Genomic DNA, 18,620 nt, shown 5'->3' on the forward strand with positions numbered 1-18,620 from the left:
CTCTCTGACCAAAATCCTCCTTATCCCTCTCAGTTCTCCATCCTCAAGTCCTCCACTCCTCTCTTCCTCTCTGTCTCCTTATACCTCTAAGTCCTCCCAAGTCTTGGAGGTGTTTAGTTATAAACCCAAGCAATAGCATCCTCTGCCAGAGCAAGGTCACCAGACTTGAATTCTTACAGGGTCATAAAGGCAGGTAAGAATTTTCCTCAGGCAGTGAGGCTTTCTTTTACAACCCAAAATAGGAGTGGTAAAAGAGGAGGTCAGCTGAGTGCTAATGACCGGTTAGTATATCAAAAAGGGGATCTATGTGCTCAGTCTACATTCCGAGAAGTGGTTAGGTAAGGAGTTAGGGGTCTGTTAGTAAGATTGTACAAGAAAGGAGGGTCTCACCCTAAATTGCACAAGAAATAAAACTATCCCCTGACCTAGGAGACAGGTGTTGTTTCCTTTGGCCTTGGATGCTTGAGAGGTATTTTAGATAAATACACTGTTAGGAGTTCTTGGAAGCACACAAGAAAATCATTTTAGGAACCAGCTAATATACATACAAAAGCTAAAATATCAGCAAGACTTCTTAAGCCATGGCTTGACACCGTTGGAGAAGTCCTTGGCTTTTTCAAGTAGTAGCTTTTGTGATAGTAGCTGAATTCCATTACGTTTTCCTGTGGTTAGCAGCAAATATAGGTATGACCTGAATCTGCCGTGTGATCACCAAATATTTCGCTTTACCATATTTGATGAGCTGCATTTCTCTATAAGGAAGCAGCCTCTGCCTGTGCTCATGACTTAGCAAAATTAGAAGGCTAAGCACAAAGATGTTTATAGGTCAGGCGTCACAGACCCTGGAAAGTGTGCGAAGGAGAGGACCGTCATGTTTAAGAGTCAATTTTTAATATTTGTCAATAACAGTTTGTATAAAAACCTTCAAGACTCAAGCAACAGAGTCCAACACATTTTTACAGATGAAGAAAATGAGACCCAGGACAACTTCAGGTTACTTATAGTTAAGACGTGGAGCAAATTGGGACTTGGACACAGCATATTGCTTATGTCTAGTGTGCTGTGTTCCTTTAGTTACAAACAGTTACCTCATATCTGCCTCTCAAAGATATGGGCAAGATTTAATAAATCATATTTGGGACTTGATAACATGGAGTGCAGCAGGTAGAAAACTTACTGATGTGATTGTGTGCTTATGGTTTCAGGTTTGACATTAGGCAGCTGACGATTTACTGTACTGATGACAAGCTCTCAAATTTTTGCTTGTTTGCCAGTTTCCAAACAGCTGGAAGAAGCCTTAAACGAAGCTTTGAAACTCAGGCCCATTGGGTTCATAGCACAGGCCTTGTCCAGGCCTTTGGGGCGCATAACTCACGTCTCACACAGGCCTTTGTGGGCTAGATAAAATACATCTTACAGTTTCTTGTTGTTCTTGAAAGAAACATGAGCTCAGCTGGCCCTGATGGGAGGAAGACAATGAGAAGATGCGACGGGCTCATTGACTCATTGGTCCATTATGTCAGAGGAACTGTGGCAGACTACCAGCCAGATGATAAGGTAACAAGAATTCAGCATCCTCACACCAGATCACCCATTATGACTTACTGAGATGCTTCAGACTTAAAATAAACTTGATGTAGTTTTGTGCCTTGACTTACTTTCCAAGCCCAAGGTTTTCATTGCATGCTTAAATTTCTGTCTCTAGCCTTAGGCTCAGAGTTTTTTCAGACCCAAATTTCCAACACACTTTTTAACAACTCAGTGTGGATTCTCATCAGGAACACAAACACTACACTTTTAACAATAAATGCTTAAATTCCTTTCTTCCACTGGGCAGTGGTGGCGCACGCCTTTAATCCCAGGCAGAGGCAGGCAGATCTTTGTGAGTTCAAGGCCAGCCTGGTCTACAGAGTGAGTTCCAGGACAGGTTCCAAAGCTACACAGAGAAACTCTGTCTCGAAAAACAAAAAAACAAAAACAAAAACAAAAAAATTTCTTCCATCCCCACAATGTTGTGCATTTTCTTTCTAATCTTTCTAATAATCAGCATATCAGTGGCTAGAGATTGTAGGTTGGTGGTAAAACTGGCCTGACATGTATAACACCTTAATTAGACAGAATGAATGGACAGATGAATTCTCACCATCTACCAAAAGAAGACTGAAGTATGAATGACTTTGGGCTGTTCCTCTTCCTTACACCCTGTATGCACAAGCAGTACACCGTATGCTGCTTCTCCAGTGCTATATCTGCCCTTCCTTTTGTGTGTCCTTTACACTGGTTATTATAGTAGCCTCCTAATTGATCGCAGTGTCCCATCCTATTCTCCATATTAGTGTGGCTACTAATTTATGTATAGGATGTTCGAAGTTGTTCTGGACATATGTTTTTTAGAAATACTCTAAGGTGTTAGAACTATAGCTCATTGGTAGAACATTTGTCCCCTGTGCAAGAGGCCCTGGATTCAGTCTCCAGATATGTTAAAAAGGGTTGGGGGAGGTTACCCATTATTTTGAGAAACTTGGATTCTGTGTTTTAGCATAGTACTCATGACCATTTATTCATGGTCTAACATTAGCCATTCCAGCTATTCTCAGTAACTCCTGCATATGGTATTGTCCAAGCATACTAAATTGCATGCAATAAGCCTTTTAAGAGCTGAAGCCTAAATAACCTGTGATAAGTCATGTGAAAGGAATGTCAATATGAATATGAACAGTATTCATGTTCTTTCCACAGGCCACAGAGAACTGTGTATGCATTCTTCATAACCTCTCCTACCAGCTAGAAGCAGAGCTCCCAGAGAAGTATTCCCAGAGTATCTACATGCAAAACCGGAATGTCCAGACTAACAGTATCAAAAGTGTTGGGTGTTTTGGCAGTCGAAGTAGGAAAGTAAAAGAGGTATGTCAGGATATCTTTGAGAGACAGATGGGGATGAAGGGAGAATGGGGGTCAGGAGACTCTTACTCCTGAGTATATGTCACCTACTATTTCTAATTTAGTTCTCACATCAGTCCTCCCAGGAGGCTCTAGCAGTAAGAAGACAGGTACAGAAAAGCTCGTTAGTTTTCCTACATCAACTCAGTGACTGGGTGAAGAGGATAAAATTCAGTCCCCACTAATCTGGCTCCACATTTGTGCAGTTAGTGATTAAACCATGCTGCCCTGTGTCCTTTGTGAGCCATGATACAATCATTGTTTAAGCATTACCAGAAGCCTTGGTGTTTCATTTCGTATCCTAAAAATAAACTATGAACACATTCAAAGCAAATTTCCCAGAAAAGATAACATATCTCTTTCAGAACTGACATAAAAGTGAAAAGAACGTGAACTACTATATTCTTTGTGTTATGGTATTCTTGAATTTGGAAAATTTAGGCCCTTGATACCATCCCAAACAATTCTATAAGCTTTTGAGGGAACAGACCTGTTTCCTTATCTTCAAAGTGATAGTGACCATTTAGAATCTAGGTTAAATGCAACTGGAAATCTTTTTAGAAGGACCTGTATTTAATCCCTTGACTGTGAAGTGTAAACTTGGGGAGTGTGAGAGTTTCTTAGAAGTAATTATTGTGAGCTAAAAGTTAATTGAAAATCATATATACTGGTTTTCTGATTTGCTAGTCTTTCTAGACAATATTTCTGGTCTGTTGGTATGGCTGCAGAGTTGCAGACATCATTTGAAGTACATTTGCTCTGTGTGCTTAGCAATACCAAGACATACCGATGCCTGAAGAGAAGAGTAGCCCCCGGGGCATGGAGTGGCTGTGGCATTCCATTGTGATAAGGATGTATTTGTCCTTAATTGCCAAGAGTGCCCGAAACTATACCCAAGAGGCGTCATTAGGAGCTCTCCAGAATCTCACAGCAGGAGGTGGCCCGGTAAGTCTTGTGCCAGCTTTTCTACTTCTTAAAGTGAGGGCATTGTAGACATGTCCACCTTAGGTGCAGAGGTGAAGCAATCAGGTAGGAGCAAAGATTTCCTCCTTCCAGCCATGGCAGTTCTCAGAAACGACCAGGGTTTCAGCCTTCCACTACCTTGAGCCTCAGTTTCTGTAAAGCTGCATCAGACTACAATTACAAAAACAACTTATTGGCTTTTATATTGCTTAGTTCTTCTTCCATTACAGTCCTCAGAATCCTGCCTCAAGCTAGTCAAGAAAAATACAGAGGGAAAGGAAGGAATTTCTCATATCGTGGAACTCAAATGTTTGGGGTGGGTCTGTCTTCTTTCAAGATTAGTCTTGAATGCCTCACTCTGTCTCTAGATTCTGCTTCCTGGGTGCCCGTATGGTAATGAGGATAGCTAGGAATGACCACAGACTTATATCTTAACAACCTGGTGTCCTCACAAATAGTGCTATTAAGAACTCAGCAAAGGTGTCTCACTGGCCCAATTTGTATCTCAGCTGGGCTCTGGGAGGAGACTGTGATGTTAATTGGCCTGGTCTGGGTAAAGTGCCCAGTACTTTGCACTGGCAGGGGTACTTTTGCACTTGCCTCTTGCACTACCTTAAAGAAATGCTCCCTTGCAGAAAGTCAATGTTCACACCAAAAGAAGTCATGCATTCTTCGTAGGTAAAAACAATGATGTCTACAATAGCTTGGGACTTGAAAGGGCATCTGCACATCTGTATCTTGGGAACCCATCCACAGGGCAGAGCTCATTCTCTTTCCAGTGACTGACTTTTTATCATCGGAGTCAAAGCGTATGGCAGAAGGTTTTTGCCTGTGCCGTATATTGTGTTCCTGTTATGTGTTTCTATATTGTATTTTAAATCATTATTAGAACTAAGCTTATGGTTACCTTGATCATGAAGTAATCACTCCAAAATAGTTCATTACATAGCCAGTCTTCAGTTATATATCCCCATAGATTAAAACACTCATCAAGGGAACAGAAACATTTCAGAAAATGTATTCATTCCCAGTATAAGTGTCTTTTTTTTTTTTTAGATTTATTTATTTATTATGTATACAGTATTCTGCCTGCATGTGTCCCTGCAGGTCAGAAGAGGGCACCAGATCTCATTACAAGTGGTTGTGTGTGAGCCACCATGTGGTTGCTGAGAATTGAACTCAGGACCTCTGGAAGAGCAGTTGGTGCTCTCTCTCCAGCCCAATAAGTGTCTTAACATAGAAGCTTGTTTGTTTTAAATAAAACTGTGAAATGATAAAGCCACCTTACCAACACACTAGAGTTAAGAATACAAACCATTATTTATTTGATTTGTCATAAGCATGCTTGTGAACAAAGAAAAAGGAAGAACTCCACTGTTTCCAGAAACTCATGGTCTAACAAGGGAAATATGGACTAAAGTAATTTTACCTAGGTAACTGCAGACTAGTGGTAAAGAAGGGGAAGCCATGTGAGGAAGGACAGCATGAGCCACACTAAGGTGTCTGAACATCATTCTGAAGGCAGCAGATAACCATTGCAGGTTAAATCAGATGGGATTTTGAAAGAAGCTTCTGTCCAGATCTGCCATTGGTGTTTAAAATCAGCAAGTTTTTTGTTGTTGTTGTTTTGGGTTTTTTTTTTTTTTTCCGTGTATATTAGGATATCAGATCCCCTGGAACTGGAGTTAGAGACAGTTGTGAGCTGCCATGTGGGTGCTAGGATTGAAACTGGGTCCTCTGGAAAAGATGTCAGAGCTATATCCCTCCAGACCCTTGGTTACAAAGTCTCAGTCTCTCTCTCTCTCTCTCTCTCTCTCTCTCTCTCTCTCTCTCTCTCTCTCTCTCTCTCTCTCTCAGACAAGGTCTCTTACATAGCTCTGGCTGTCCTGAAACTCACTATGTAGACCAGGCTGGCCTTGAACTCATGGAGATTCACCTGGATCTGCCTCCCAGCTGCTGGGATTAAAGGTGTGTGTCAACACCACTTGGCCTAAAATCATCAAATTTATTAGCACCATTGAGGTCATGGGAGAGGTTGGATGAATGAGATTGCAGAGATGCTAATCTGAAAATGTACTATTTATTCTAGTGATGTGACAAATCTAAAAATCAGACAAGGCAAAAGCTAAATGAACCCAACATCAGTTTCTCAATTTCTCAAAACATCAGTACTCCTAACATCCGGGGTTTCTATTACATGAGCCTGCCATAGCCCAATAGAAGGTAAACGCAACCATGTAAATCAAGCCCTACTTATTACAGTTACACTCAGACTCTATTTCACAAATCTTCACGCCACAGAATATTTTGAAACTCCGTTCTCCATTTCAGATGGAATCTATGGATCCACATTCTTTATAGCAACTGGATTCCACGGCCTCCATGTAATTATTGGGTCTACATTTATTATAGTATGCCTTTGATAACTAAAATTCTACTTACAATCCAAACACCATTTTGGCTTCGAAGCACAGCATGATATTGACACTTCGTAGATGTAGTTTGACTTTTACTATGTGTATCTATTTATTGATGAGGATCCTACTTTCTTAGTATAACCAGTACAATTGACTTCCAATAGTTAGATCTAGAATTTAACCTAGAAGAAAGTCATTAATATACTTATTGTACTTTTCATCACTATCATCCTATCACTTCTCCTGATCTCCATTGCCCTCTGACTTCCCCAACTTAACATTTATACAGAAAAAGCAAATCCATACAAATGTGGATTTGATCCTATACATTTAGCCTGTCTTCCCTTTTCTATAAAATTTTTTCTTGTAGCAATTACATTCTTTCTATTTGACTTAGAGATTGCACGCCTACTCCCCCTACCCTGAGCTATTCAAACACCCAATCTTAAAACTATACCATTCACCGCTTTTATCCTTGTATCTATCTGGGCCTCACCTACGAATGACTACAAAAAAAAGCCAGAATGGACCAAATAACATTGGTAATTAGTTTAACTCAAATTAATGATTTCAACTCATTAGATTATGATACTAATCATAATTACCAAAATGACATCTGTGGCTCTCAACATCACATTTGCCTTCACTTTCTCCCTTCAAGGAACACAGATCTCACCTCATATCAACCCTCCTATGTCTTGAAGGCATAATACTTCCATTATTCATCACAGCTACAATTGCATTCCTCAACTCCCACTAATAATAATATTCCCAACCGCCATCGTAATTTTAGTCTTCGAGGCATTCGAAGCAGCTGTAGGACTAGCCCTTCTAGTTAAAGTATCTAGCACATACGACACAGATTACATAAAAAATCTCAACCTACTACAATGCTAGAAATTATTTTTCCCTCACTTACACTTCTCCCCTTGATCTGACTCTCAAGTATAAAAATATATGAATTAGGGCTGGAGAGATGGCTCAGAGGTTAAGAGCACTGACTGCTCTTCCAGAGGTCCCGAGTTCAATTCCCAGCAACCACATGGTGGCTTACAACCATCTATAATGAGATCTGGCGCCCTCTTCAGGTATGCAGACATACATACAAACAGAACACTGTATACATAATAAATAAATCTTTAAAATATATATATATATATGAATAACATAACCTCCCACAGCTTCCTGATTAATTAATTACTCTAACTATACTATGACAAAACAACATAAACAGCCTAAACTTGTCACTTATTTTCTTGGAATGACAACATTGTTAAGGGTAGACGGACAGCATTTGTGTGATAGCTCAGGCAACTCTACCTTAGGACAGATGCTAACAGGAGACAGTTGGTGATGTGAGGTTTAGGGATTCAAGGGTGGGATAAAGGGATTAAACATGGAGATAAATGGGCAGAGAACAAGAACAAAAAGCTATTCAGAGCTCTATGCCACATAGGACGATGTTTTTCTGGTTCTGTGTGACAGTGAGACTAAGCAGTTGATATATGGAAAGAATTGAAGCTGGAAGCCTAGGAGTGTGAAATGGTTAGTTTGCTCAGCTGCATGCGCAGGAAGGGGAAGACTGCTGACTGCCACTCCGCCTAGCCTTCGGATAAAATGGACATTTAGATGGCGTATGGGGAGAGAGGAGTACCCATCCTTCCTCTTGACCCAAGGTCTGAGATTGTACATAGTAAACAGCTTCCTCCCTGGGTAGCTCTGGAGAAGGAAACTTCTTAGAGGATGACAGGTGGAGGAAGACAAATAGTTATGACAACATAACAACTATTTAAAGTACTAATAATTCACTTCCTTGAGCCATGGAAACTTTGACACTCTAGTAAAGTGATGTATAATTTCCCGAGGAATATTGATTATAAACACAAAAATAGTTTTAGAGATCCTACATATTCCACCATCTGTGCTCAGCTTTCCATTAAGCATGTCAATTCTAGAAAATAGAATTGAGAAAATGAAGAATATAGATGGTGGTAGGAGTCAGTGTGTATATGAGACAAAAAAAGATCAACATCCTAAAGAATGGTTGAGAATCCCAAGAATTATTGTCATGGTAGCCTCATATTAACTTCAAATGGAAGTTTAATGTGAAGTTACAGATACAAGCTAAGGCTACAGCACTGAGATCTCTTGATGCTAGAAAGAGCCAGGTCAGTATTTAGATCCCGAGTAAGATTTTCCTAGACCTGGGCCAGCAGTAGCCTCGGATGAACAGACTACGGTAATCCATGCCAGTGCTAAGAAGGCAGAGGCAGACAGATCTCAGTTAGTGCGAGGGAAGCCTGGTCTGCAGAGCAAGTTCAGTGAAAGTAGGAGTTACACGGAAAGAAAACATGATCCAGCTAGCAGCGTGCTGACTTTCTCAAAAGCCTGATGTCCACCTGACAGCTGCACACAGGAACTCAGAGGGAGTGTGACAGCATGAGTGAGACCTACACACGTTCAAGCCAGAAGAAAACCCCAGTGGTGGGGCTGGAGGGACACATGTTGAGTCCCACCTCTAGCTGAAAGCTGTTGGTATTTGATAGCTGCTGAGGAAAAGAAAGTCAGTTTTCTTTAGTGCTATGATCCCTGATGAGTCGGCCATACCCCAGGGCAGACCCACATCTGATAGTGGTTGGGCAGCCCCTATTAGACTTAATGAGTTTCTTTGCGTCTATTTTCTTTTTCTTTTTAAAGGACAATAAGAGATCGTTTATTCTGGAGCCACTATGAGTGATCATGGCACAGGAACACAGATTTAGGTTACCCCAAATTCCATGTTCCAGTGCGGAAGCAATTTCATGAAGTTTTTATAGTTTTACAGCACAAAGAAAGTCATAAACCAAGGCAACTTTAAAATACATTGGTGGGTGCACCAGAGAGGCAATATATCAAGATGGGGTTTTAAAAGAAGAAGAAAACTCAAAGCTGGGTGGGTAGGGCAGAAGTGAGGGTGGATCAGGAAAGAATTAGGAGAGAAAGGTAAATATAACCAAAACACATTATATGAAATCCTCAGAGAGTTAATAAAAATGCTTCTTAAAAATCCCAATTCTCTTTTTATAATGCATTGGGTTTATAGTTTAGAAATAAGTTTGTTGAAATATGTTAGTTACCAAAACTTGAACCAGAAGAAACAGGAGTGTTAAGTAAGCATCAGCTAATGAATGAAGCCAAGTGGTAACAAAGGAAACTTTTGTTTTCTCACCTCAGTGGTTAGTCTAGGAAAACTAAGATTCTGGGTCAGTGTAGCAGTGGCTAGCAGCTACCTGGCCAAATTTGACCAGACCCACAAAGATGAGCTTATATTAGATGAATAGTTCAAGAAGATAGAAAAAATGCTGTCCTATTAAGTTTGTATTACTCAAACCTTGATTTCAGAAGTTCAGTACAAGAGGACTGGGAGGTGCTCAGTGGCCACACGTACTTAGTTGCAAGCACAAGCACCTCAGTTTGACTGCCCTGCACCCACGTAAAGCCAGAACGGGCACTTTGGGTAATGAAGACGTGTAGATCCCAAGAGCTTGCTGGCCAGCCTAGCAGAAACACCAACATTCAGGTTCACTGAAACCCTGGCTCAAGGGAATAAAGTAGAGGATGATAGAAAACACGTGCTGGTCTCCTCTGTCTTCCACAAGCATGTACAGGGTGGGCACACACACAAATTAAAATTTTAAGTGTAGTAGAAAGTAAAGTCAGACCTATTTACTTATAATATTTACTTATAAACACAGATGCAAAAAGTAACGAGTAACTTTTTTTTGTTTTTTCGAGACAGGGTTTTTCTGTGTAGCCCTGGCTGACCTGGAACTCACTCTGTAGACCAGGCTGTCCTAGAATTCACAGAGATCTGCCTGTCTCTGCCTCCCGAGTGCCAGGATTAAAGGCCTGCGCCACCACTGCCCAGATGAAAAAATATTTTTATTCAGCAATTATGTTGAAAATCTAAAAGAATTTAAAGAAAATATATGTAAAGTGCCTTTGTTAGCATTCTAGCTTTTATTGTCTCTCAGCCTCTGAACTCTACAGAGAACGTATTTCTCTGATAGCAAATGTGGTAGCATTTACAGGATGTGTCTCAAAACAGATGCCCACATCAGTAGCTCGAATGGTTGTCCAGAAGGAAAATGGTCTTCAGCACACCCGGAAAATGTTGCACGTGGGTGATCCCAGTGTGAAAAAGACTGCCGTCTCCCTGCTGAGGAATTTGTCACGGAATCTTTCTCTGCAGAATGAAATTGGTGAGTTGAGGGCTGCATGTCATAGGTGCTTACTGAACATACACGTGCAGGAGAGCCGGTGATAAGCAGGCCTGGCTTTGCTCCAGTGAGGGAGGGTGTGGAGCAAGCTCCCTCCCTCACTAACGTTGGATTGTCCTAACATCCAGCCTTCTCTTCATTTGCTTTGATTACTTGCAGAAAAGAAATCTTGGACCACACTAATTAGTGAGACCCTCGATCTGTGTGACACCTCTCACCCATTGGCAGTTCCATTCAGTGGGTCTGTCTTATCTATGTTTGTCAGCAACATAATTGCAATTGCATAATTGTGTAATTGCAATTTTAAAATTGCAAATTTGTTTTATGTTCAGTATGTAATTTAAGCAATAGGACTCATCTTGATTCTGAATTTTAATAAAACCAGGAATAAGTAAAAATCCATTTCGCCGGGCGGTGGTGGCGCACGCCTTTAATCCCAGCACTCGGGAGGCAGAGCCAGGTGGATCTCTGTGAGTTCGAGGCCAGCCTGGGCTACCAAGCGAGTCCCAGGAAAGGCGCAAAGCTACACAGAGAAACCCTGTCTCGAAAAACAAACAAAAAAAATCCATTTCAATACATGTTATGTTTTTAATGAGATTTCTAGCCAGGTAGGTTTTCATTTATTTCATTATTCATCTATATATGTATATATGTATGTATCTATCTACCTACCTATCTAGAGAGAGAGAGAGAGAGAGAGAGAGAGAATGAATATATTGTAGATATGGGTTTAGATGGATGCCTTCCCATAGTATATTGTAGAATGCATTTTATTGATAAATGTACTTTCCTAAGACAACTAAATACAATAGACAACTCCTTTAATTGCTGCTCTTCCTCAGCCTTGACAGTATGTGTTTCCCTAACCTTGGTCTGTAGAAGGGACCTGCTGCTGTGGTGATGAAAAGGATGTAGCACAGCTCTCAGTGGGTGGCTGGAGCCTTCCTGTTATTTGGTTCAGAATTATTTCCTTGTTGTCCACATAAGTTTTGAAAGGAATACTCATGTTCCCAAGCTCTTTTAGTCTGTGGTTTAACCTTCTTATAATAACTTACATCTCTTAAGCGCTTAGTATGTGAGGCCACGATTAATGGGACTCCTGAGCTCACTCAGAACAACCTGTGGAGGAAGGTAGCGTTTCCAGTATTATAAGTTAGAGACATTCATCAGAGGGGGGATAGCTTGTGCACCCTGCAGTCAGGATAACTCTATTCAAAATATCTTTGTAGAATCTTTTTCCACTTTTAAGGTGATGTCTATATTGCCAGAAGTGGAATTTCTGGATTGAAGAGTATGAAATTTTTAAATTTTTGATATTTTTCTCTGTGGAAGGGTTTTCAGTACACTGAGAGTGGGCGTTAGGTTTTCAGATTTGGTTATAGAGATTCAGCATTTTTCCATACATATGTCATCTAATGCCCTGTGACCCCAGCACTTAGGGTGGGAGAGGCAGATCCCATGAGCTCACTGGCCAGCCAGTGCCCTAGAAACCAAACTCTGGTTCAGTCAGAGACCCTGTCTCAAAGCCATAGGTGGAGAGGGAGTATGGAAGACAGCTGACACCCTGTTTGACTTTCATGTGCCTGTGCAGGAGGCACACAAACTGAACACTCATGTGTGTGCAACACACATGTTCACGCATACACCTGTCTTCCCACAAAAAAAATCTTTCTAACAAAGCATTGTTTTTCTTTCAATTTATAGCCAAAGAAACTTTACCAGATTTGGTTTCCATAATTCCTGATACAGTCCCAAGTACTGACCTTCTCATTGAAACTACAGCCTCTGCTTGCTATACATTGAACAATTTAATGCAGAATAGTTACCAGAATGCACGAGACCTCCTGAACACTGGAGGCCTGCAGAAAATTATGACCATCAGCATAGGAGAAGGGTAAGTCCTTAGTACCTGCCCATCACTGTCTCCATTTCCCGCCTGTTGCTTGAGTTTTCCTGCCTGGCCCACAGTCAGGACAAATCTCTCTCACCCGCCAGTCCCAAGCCGCTCAAACCCGACCAAGTAAACACAGAGACTTATATTGGTTACAAACTGTATGGCCGTGGCAGGCTTCTTGCTAACTGTTCTTACAGCTTAAATTAATCCATTTCCATTAATCTATACCTTGCCACATGGCTCGTGGCTTACCGGCATCTTTACATGCTGTTTCTCATCATGGCAGCTGGCAGTGTCTGACTCAGCCTTCCACTTCCCAGTTTTTCTCCTCCTTGTCCCGCCTATACTTCCTGCCTGGCCACGGGCCAATCAGTGATTTATTCATTGACCAATCAACAACACATTTGACATACAGACCGTCCCACAGCACCCGCTGCCATAACTATGTAAGTGCTCTAGCTGCTGAGTCTACATCACAGATCTGGGCTGTATCTCCTCTAGTTCTTGATGGTTGGGCAAGGAAAGAACTGAGTCAGCCAAGCTATACAGCCATCCATTCTTTTAGAAGATCAAGTCAGATGCCATCATTTCTCTTCCTTGTGAATTCTGGTAATTACTGACGTAATGAGTCGGCTTCTCAGAGTGATGGTTACGATTTAAGAAAATACACCTGTGTATTAGTAGGTAATAGAAGGTAATGAAATCTAAAAAGAAACTGACCTCTAGCCAGAAATGGGAAGTTGAGGACACATTTAGAACTGGAACATCAGAAACCAGTGCCGTGTCAAATGCAGTGGGGACTGGGCTGTGACAGTAAGTTCTCCGTCACTCTGTACTACAGACATAATGATTTGAAAACTATTTGAACAAGTACTGCCACAGAGTGTATTTTATTAACTGGAAAAAATTGGTTTGCCCCTACAATGGTAGGGTCCTTCAGTCTCAGAGGCATACACATTTTCACTTGTTTTTCTGCATTAGAATCTGTAACTATATACCATAAATATACAAATGTAAAGACTCTATAAGTAAATTGAAGGATTTATAACATATATAAATAGCGTGGATTTTTCTCTGTAAATCACTTATTTACTAGTGCTGCCCTTATGAGTCATAAAAGAGCCTCTTAAAAGGTGAAATCTGAGCCTGGCGTTGGTGGCACACGCCTTTAATCCCAGCACTCGGGAGGCAGAGTCAGGAGGATCTCTGTGAGTTCGAGGCCAGCCTGGGCTACCAAGTGAGTTCCAGGAAAGGCACAAAGCTACACAGAGAAACCCTGTCTCGAAAAACCAAAAAAAAAAAGGTGAAATCTGGCTTGCAAAGCTCATCTTCTGTGTGTGACAAGTAGCAGCTGTTGAAGCCACTTAAAGAATGTGAAGGGAATGGCCAAAGCTCCACGTTCTCACTGACCCACAGGCCTCTCTCTTTTCAGCTATGCCCCCAACAAGGCCAGCAAAGCTGCTTCTGTCCTTCTGTACTCTCTGTGGGCTCATACGGAACTCCATACCGCCTACAAGAAGGTAAGAACACTGACACTTGCCCTAGCCCTCTTCAGAAATCACCGTACAGCTGCACTTTCTTCTTTTTTTGTATTTAAATAGTTTTGCTGTTGTTTAGATTTGTGTTTTGAAAATTTCAAACATGGGCACTGCATTGTCCCTCCCAAATTCAGGTTCTGTTCTTTAAGTATTGTTGTTACATGTATATACATTTATGCATGAATAGATACATATATACATGTCCATGTAACCTACTGAGTCCACTTAGCTGACCACATGCAATTGGACAACCTATGTAGGAGTTCATCCCTGGAAGCAACTGATTCTCCCTCTCTCAGCTTCCCTTGACCTGCAGCTCTTCATCTAGGAGAAGAAAGGTGTGGCATTACCCCTGTCCACATTGGTACGTCAACTGGTAGTGCCATTTTGCTGATCTTGTTCAAACAATAGTATTATTGAAAGTCCATGAGTTCATTTTCTCTGTCATATCTAGGGAACACAATCTATCAAGGCCCAGATGTTGTGGGCCTCTGGCTCTTAAAATCTTTCTGTCCCTTTTTCCATGATTTTCCCTGAGCCTTAGATATAGGGGTTGCACTGCAGATTTATCAGTTGTGGCTAGGCGTTCCACAGTCCCTTATTCTATGCATTTTGACCAATGCAGATTTTGGTAATAGTCTCTGTATAGAGGAAAAAATAGCCTCCGTATGTTGCAAACTGAAGCTTTCATGAGAAGTAAGAGCTATACTTATCTGTGGCTATAAGGAAAAGTATTTAAAATACAATTGAAAGTTACATTGGTTTAGAATCTGGCAGTAGTGGGTTCTCCTCCCAGTGAAAAGACTTCTCCAGGGTTTACAATACCAGATATGATATCAGTCCTATTGAGTGATCCTTAAGTCCAATTAGACAGTTATTGATTATCTCCAGGATAAAAGTGCCACTTCTGCAGCATTATGGATATCTTGCCACGTCAGTCACCGTGGCACACAGGCTTTACATCTGGGTAGAACTGCTGATCCTCCTCGGTTGGAAACTTGCACAGCACCTTCCAATATGTGAGAGCCGTTCCTTAGGAAGGAGACTTCCTAATCAGTTCCAGCTCAATTCCTCCAAGTCCTGTGTCCCGAAGCGTATGGTGTCTTCAGCACTAGGGACTTACCTTCAAATCTGGAGGCAGCCACAGAAACAGCCATAGCTTACATTGCTTTGGGAGTCTCTTGACTCCTCTGACCAACAAATCAAGAGGAGGTTTCTCATGCATAGGTTTGAAGATAGCCCAGGTGGTGTACCTTCTGTAAGCTATATATCTATGTGTACACAGATATCACAGGTAATTTAGGAAACATAAAGTAGTGTGACTTCCTGTCTTTTCAAACAGCCTTAGTGTTATTTATCCTCCTCCTCCACTTTTCCTCTGGATTGCCTCCCCTTCCCAGTTAAAGTGCCTCGCTTTCCCATTTCCACCTTCATGTCACCTCTGTCTTGCCATTCCCACTCAAGAACTTTCCCTCACCCCCCACCTCTTCCTCACTCCCCCACCTCTCCCTTACCCCCACCTCACCCCCACCTCTCCCTCACCCCCACCTCACTCCCACCTCTCCCTCACTCCTCCACCTCTCCCTCACTCCCCCACCTCTCACCCCCCACCTGTCCCTTACCCCCACCTCACCCCCACCTCTCCCTCACCCCCCACCTCTCCCTCCCTCCCCCTCCTACACTTCTCCCTCCCTCCCCAGCCCCCACCTCTCCCTCCCTCCCTGGCAGCACCGTGGCCTCTTTTTGCTTTCCTGATCCTGCAGGTGCTCCAGGCTGTTTACTTACACCTAAAGATTAAGAGCTCAGAGCCACAAAATAAGAGAGAACATGTAACTTGTTTTTAGGGTCTGGGTCACCTCACTCAGTATAATGTGTTTTAGTTTCATCTATTCACCTGCAAATTTTATGACTTCATTTTTCTTTACAGCAGAATAGAATTCCATTGTGTACATGTGCTTCGTTTTTATTACTCATTCATCAGTTGAAGGGCATTTAGGTTGTTTCAAATAATATTCCAACAGCCTTAACAATTAGAGAAATGGAAATTAAAACTGCTTTGAGGTTTCCTCTTACCCTGATCAGAATGGCTAAGATCAAGAGTACACTTGACAACAAATGCTGGTAAGGACTGTGGGAAAAGTGGCACCATCATTCACTGTTGGGACTGCAAACCATTGCAGCCACTCTGGAAATCAGTGTGGAAAATCCTCAGGAAGCTAAAAATAAGTCTACCTTTTGACCAACTATACCACTCCTTGACATATGCCCGAAGGACTTGATGTCCTGCTACCCAGACACATGCTCAGCCATGTTTATTGCTGCTTAATTCACAACAGTTGGGAAATGGAGCCAACTTAAATGTTCTTCAGCTGATGAATGGATGAGACATTTTCTTATGTGAGGGTTTAATAGCCTTTTATATTTCTGTCTGCTTCTTCCAAAGGCTCAGTTTAAGAAGACAGACTTTGTCAACAGCCGGACCACCAAAGCCTACCACTCCCTTAAAGACTGATGAAGGTGAAAATCAGCTCAGAGACCTCAGCTTCCGAGTTCTCCACTATATAAACTCCCCAAAGGAAACACCTATTTTTCTACTAACTGACCCAAGAAACCTCAAAAAGCATGCTTTGTTTATATTCTTTTCTATTTCTATCCCCCAAATCTAGAGAATGAATAATCACGATATAATTTTGTTAGGCATCCTAAAGACTTTTATAAGGTTGCCGCTAGAACTTGTTATGGAATCTGTGTTTCCTGTAGAGGTAATGGACACCATTATCCACAGTTACAGTATATGTGAGTTCATGTGAGTGAGCATCCAAGGAATACCTGAGGAGAGATTGTATGACTAGACTTTTAAAGTGTGATTGACAGACATTTCTACCCTTTGTCTGGTTTTCGTTCTTGTCACTCATCTGCATGTTACTTCATTGAACCCCAGACGTGTGTTCAACGACATTGAACAGAATAGAGATGACAAGAATAAAGCTTTGATGGCAAATCGTTTAATCTGTGATTGTTCTTAACCCTCTTGGGTTGATTTGCTTTGCTTTATCTTTTTTCCTCTAATTTAAATGGAATGTAAGAAATGTAGATTACGGAGCTGCATGGCAATAAGACAAGGGAACTGAGAAGTGGTCATAACAAACTTAAAACCATCGGATTATAGAGGCCTGCCCATCAGGCACCACTAAGATGAGCAAATCTGTGGTGGAGAAATGGGAGAGAGCCGGGCGGTGGTGGCGCACGCCTTTAATCCCAGCACTCGGGAGGCAGAGCCAGGCGGATCTCTGTGAGTTCGAGGCCAGCCTGGGCTACCAAGTGAGTTCCAGGAAAAGGCTGTCTCGAAAAAACCAAAAAAAAAAAAAAAAAAAAAAAAAAAGAAGTCTGGCTATGCATAAAAACAAGTATTGCTTATGAAATCCCATGATCTCCCTATGCATTGTATAAATGGGGTTTTTACTTCAAGAAATCATTTACGTGTAATGTCACTATTGGGTGCTGATCTCTCTAGGTACAGTGTGATCTGGACTTTTCTGCCCATTGGAATTGGTATAAAAATGCTTTGTTCTTCAGCAAGGTTCCAAGAGGAGCCAAGGGCCACCGAGGCAGTGAGACCGGACAAGGGCACCGAGAGCAGCTTGTTTTAATGAGTCATAGTGTCAACTTTGTCCACCTTTGAAAATGTGGCACAGGGCCGCTGCAGCTCATGCCCTCCCCGCTGGCACAAGGCAAGGGAGCTCTGGAGGAAGGACAGCAAGCTATTGTGACTGAAACCAAGAAGCACCAGCCTTCAGCAGCCAGGGAAGTGCATCTGTGGGAAATGCAGGGTTAACTAGACAGTAATTAGAGCCCTCCCTTCCCAGTAGCCCTCAACTACAGTTCTGCTGTTTATTGATCCTTTGAAGTCTGACATCATTTGCATAGGAAAGTAAAAGAAAATAACCCTTCAGCTACTTTGGTGGGAAAAAAAGGAACAGAAAATAAATCCCCATTTCTATCTATTTAAATGTGTATTTAATTCTGTATTATGTTGGAACTTTAAATGTGTTTAACTTTAAAAGTTTCAGCTTAGGTAATCAGCCCAGGTTGAGAAGTTTGTTTTTTTTAAACACTAAATCTTTCACCAAAGCTCTAACAATAAGCATTTAGGGTTCATTTATTTCTCCAGATAAGTGATATAAGCCTAAAAGTTTCTGTGGATTTCTTTGTTTGCTTTTGGTATCTTAAGGTGTTTAATACGGTATTCGGTTATATTAAATACAAAATGAGTGAAAGTGACATTGCCTGAAGTTATTTATGTTTATTTCCAAATTAAAGTTCTGAATTCATTACCAAGACAATTTTCCTGTCATGACCAAAGTATATAAAAATTGAAAGATGCACAACTGTGTTCACTCTTACTAGGCTTTATACATTAGACGGGTCTGAGTCTATGAGAAATTAGCTAGCTTTGTCCTCTTGCTTTGCTCCTCTGTTTACAAGCAGCCCCTCCTCTACTCTTTGTTAGCACACCTAGGGAGGACCTCCTACAGATGAGCACCAGTTTTGACCAATGGTCTGTACCTAAGGCTGTGGTTTCCTGACTGTGCCTATGCCCCCAAAAGCA

General features: G+C 41.5%; 1 protein-coding gene across 1 annotated transcript in view; it reads left to right on the forward strand.

The window, feature by feature from the left end:
• The window catches only part of Pkp2 (plakophilin 2), a 73,259-nt gene extending 54,967 nt beyond the window's left edge, over positions 1–18,292 (forward strand). The window contains exons 7-13 of the mRNA XM_052739953.1: positions 1,440–1,557; positions 2,740–2,904; positions 3,712–3,885; positions 10,408–10,561; positions 12,284–12,473; positions 13,906–13,993; positions 16,455–18,292. Coding sequence (XP_052595913.1) covers positions 1,440–1,557; positions 2,740–2,904; positions 3,712–3,885; positions 10,408–10,561; positions 12,284–12,473; positions 13,906–13,993; positions 16,455–16,523 — 958 coding nt within the window. The 3' untranslated portion in view covers positions 16,524–18,292. The remainder of the gene's footprint in view (positions 1–1,439; positions 1,558–2,739; positions 2,905–3,711; positions 3,886–10,407; positions 10,562–12,283; positions 12,474–13,905; positions 13,994–16,454) is intronic.
• Positions 18,293–18,620: the final 328 nt, after the last annotated feature.

The sequence above is a fragment of the Peromyscus californicus genome, unplaced genomic scaffold, assembly GCF_007827085.1.
Source record: "Peromyscus californicus insignis strain IS unplaced genomic scaffold, ASM782708v3 Scaffold_16__1_contigs__length_79575227, whole genome shotgun sequence".
NCBI classification, from domain to species: domain Eukaryota; kingdom Metazoa; phylum Chordata; class Mammalia; order Rodentia; family Cricetidae; genus Peromyscus; species Peromyscus californicus.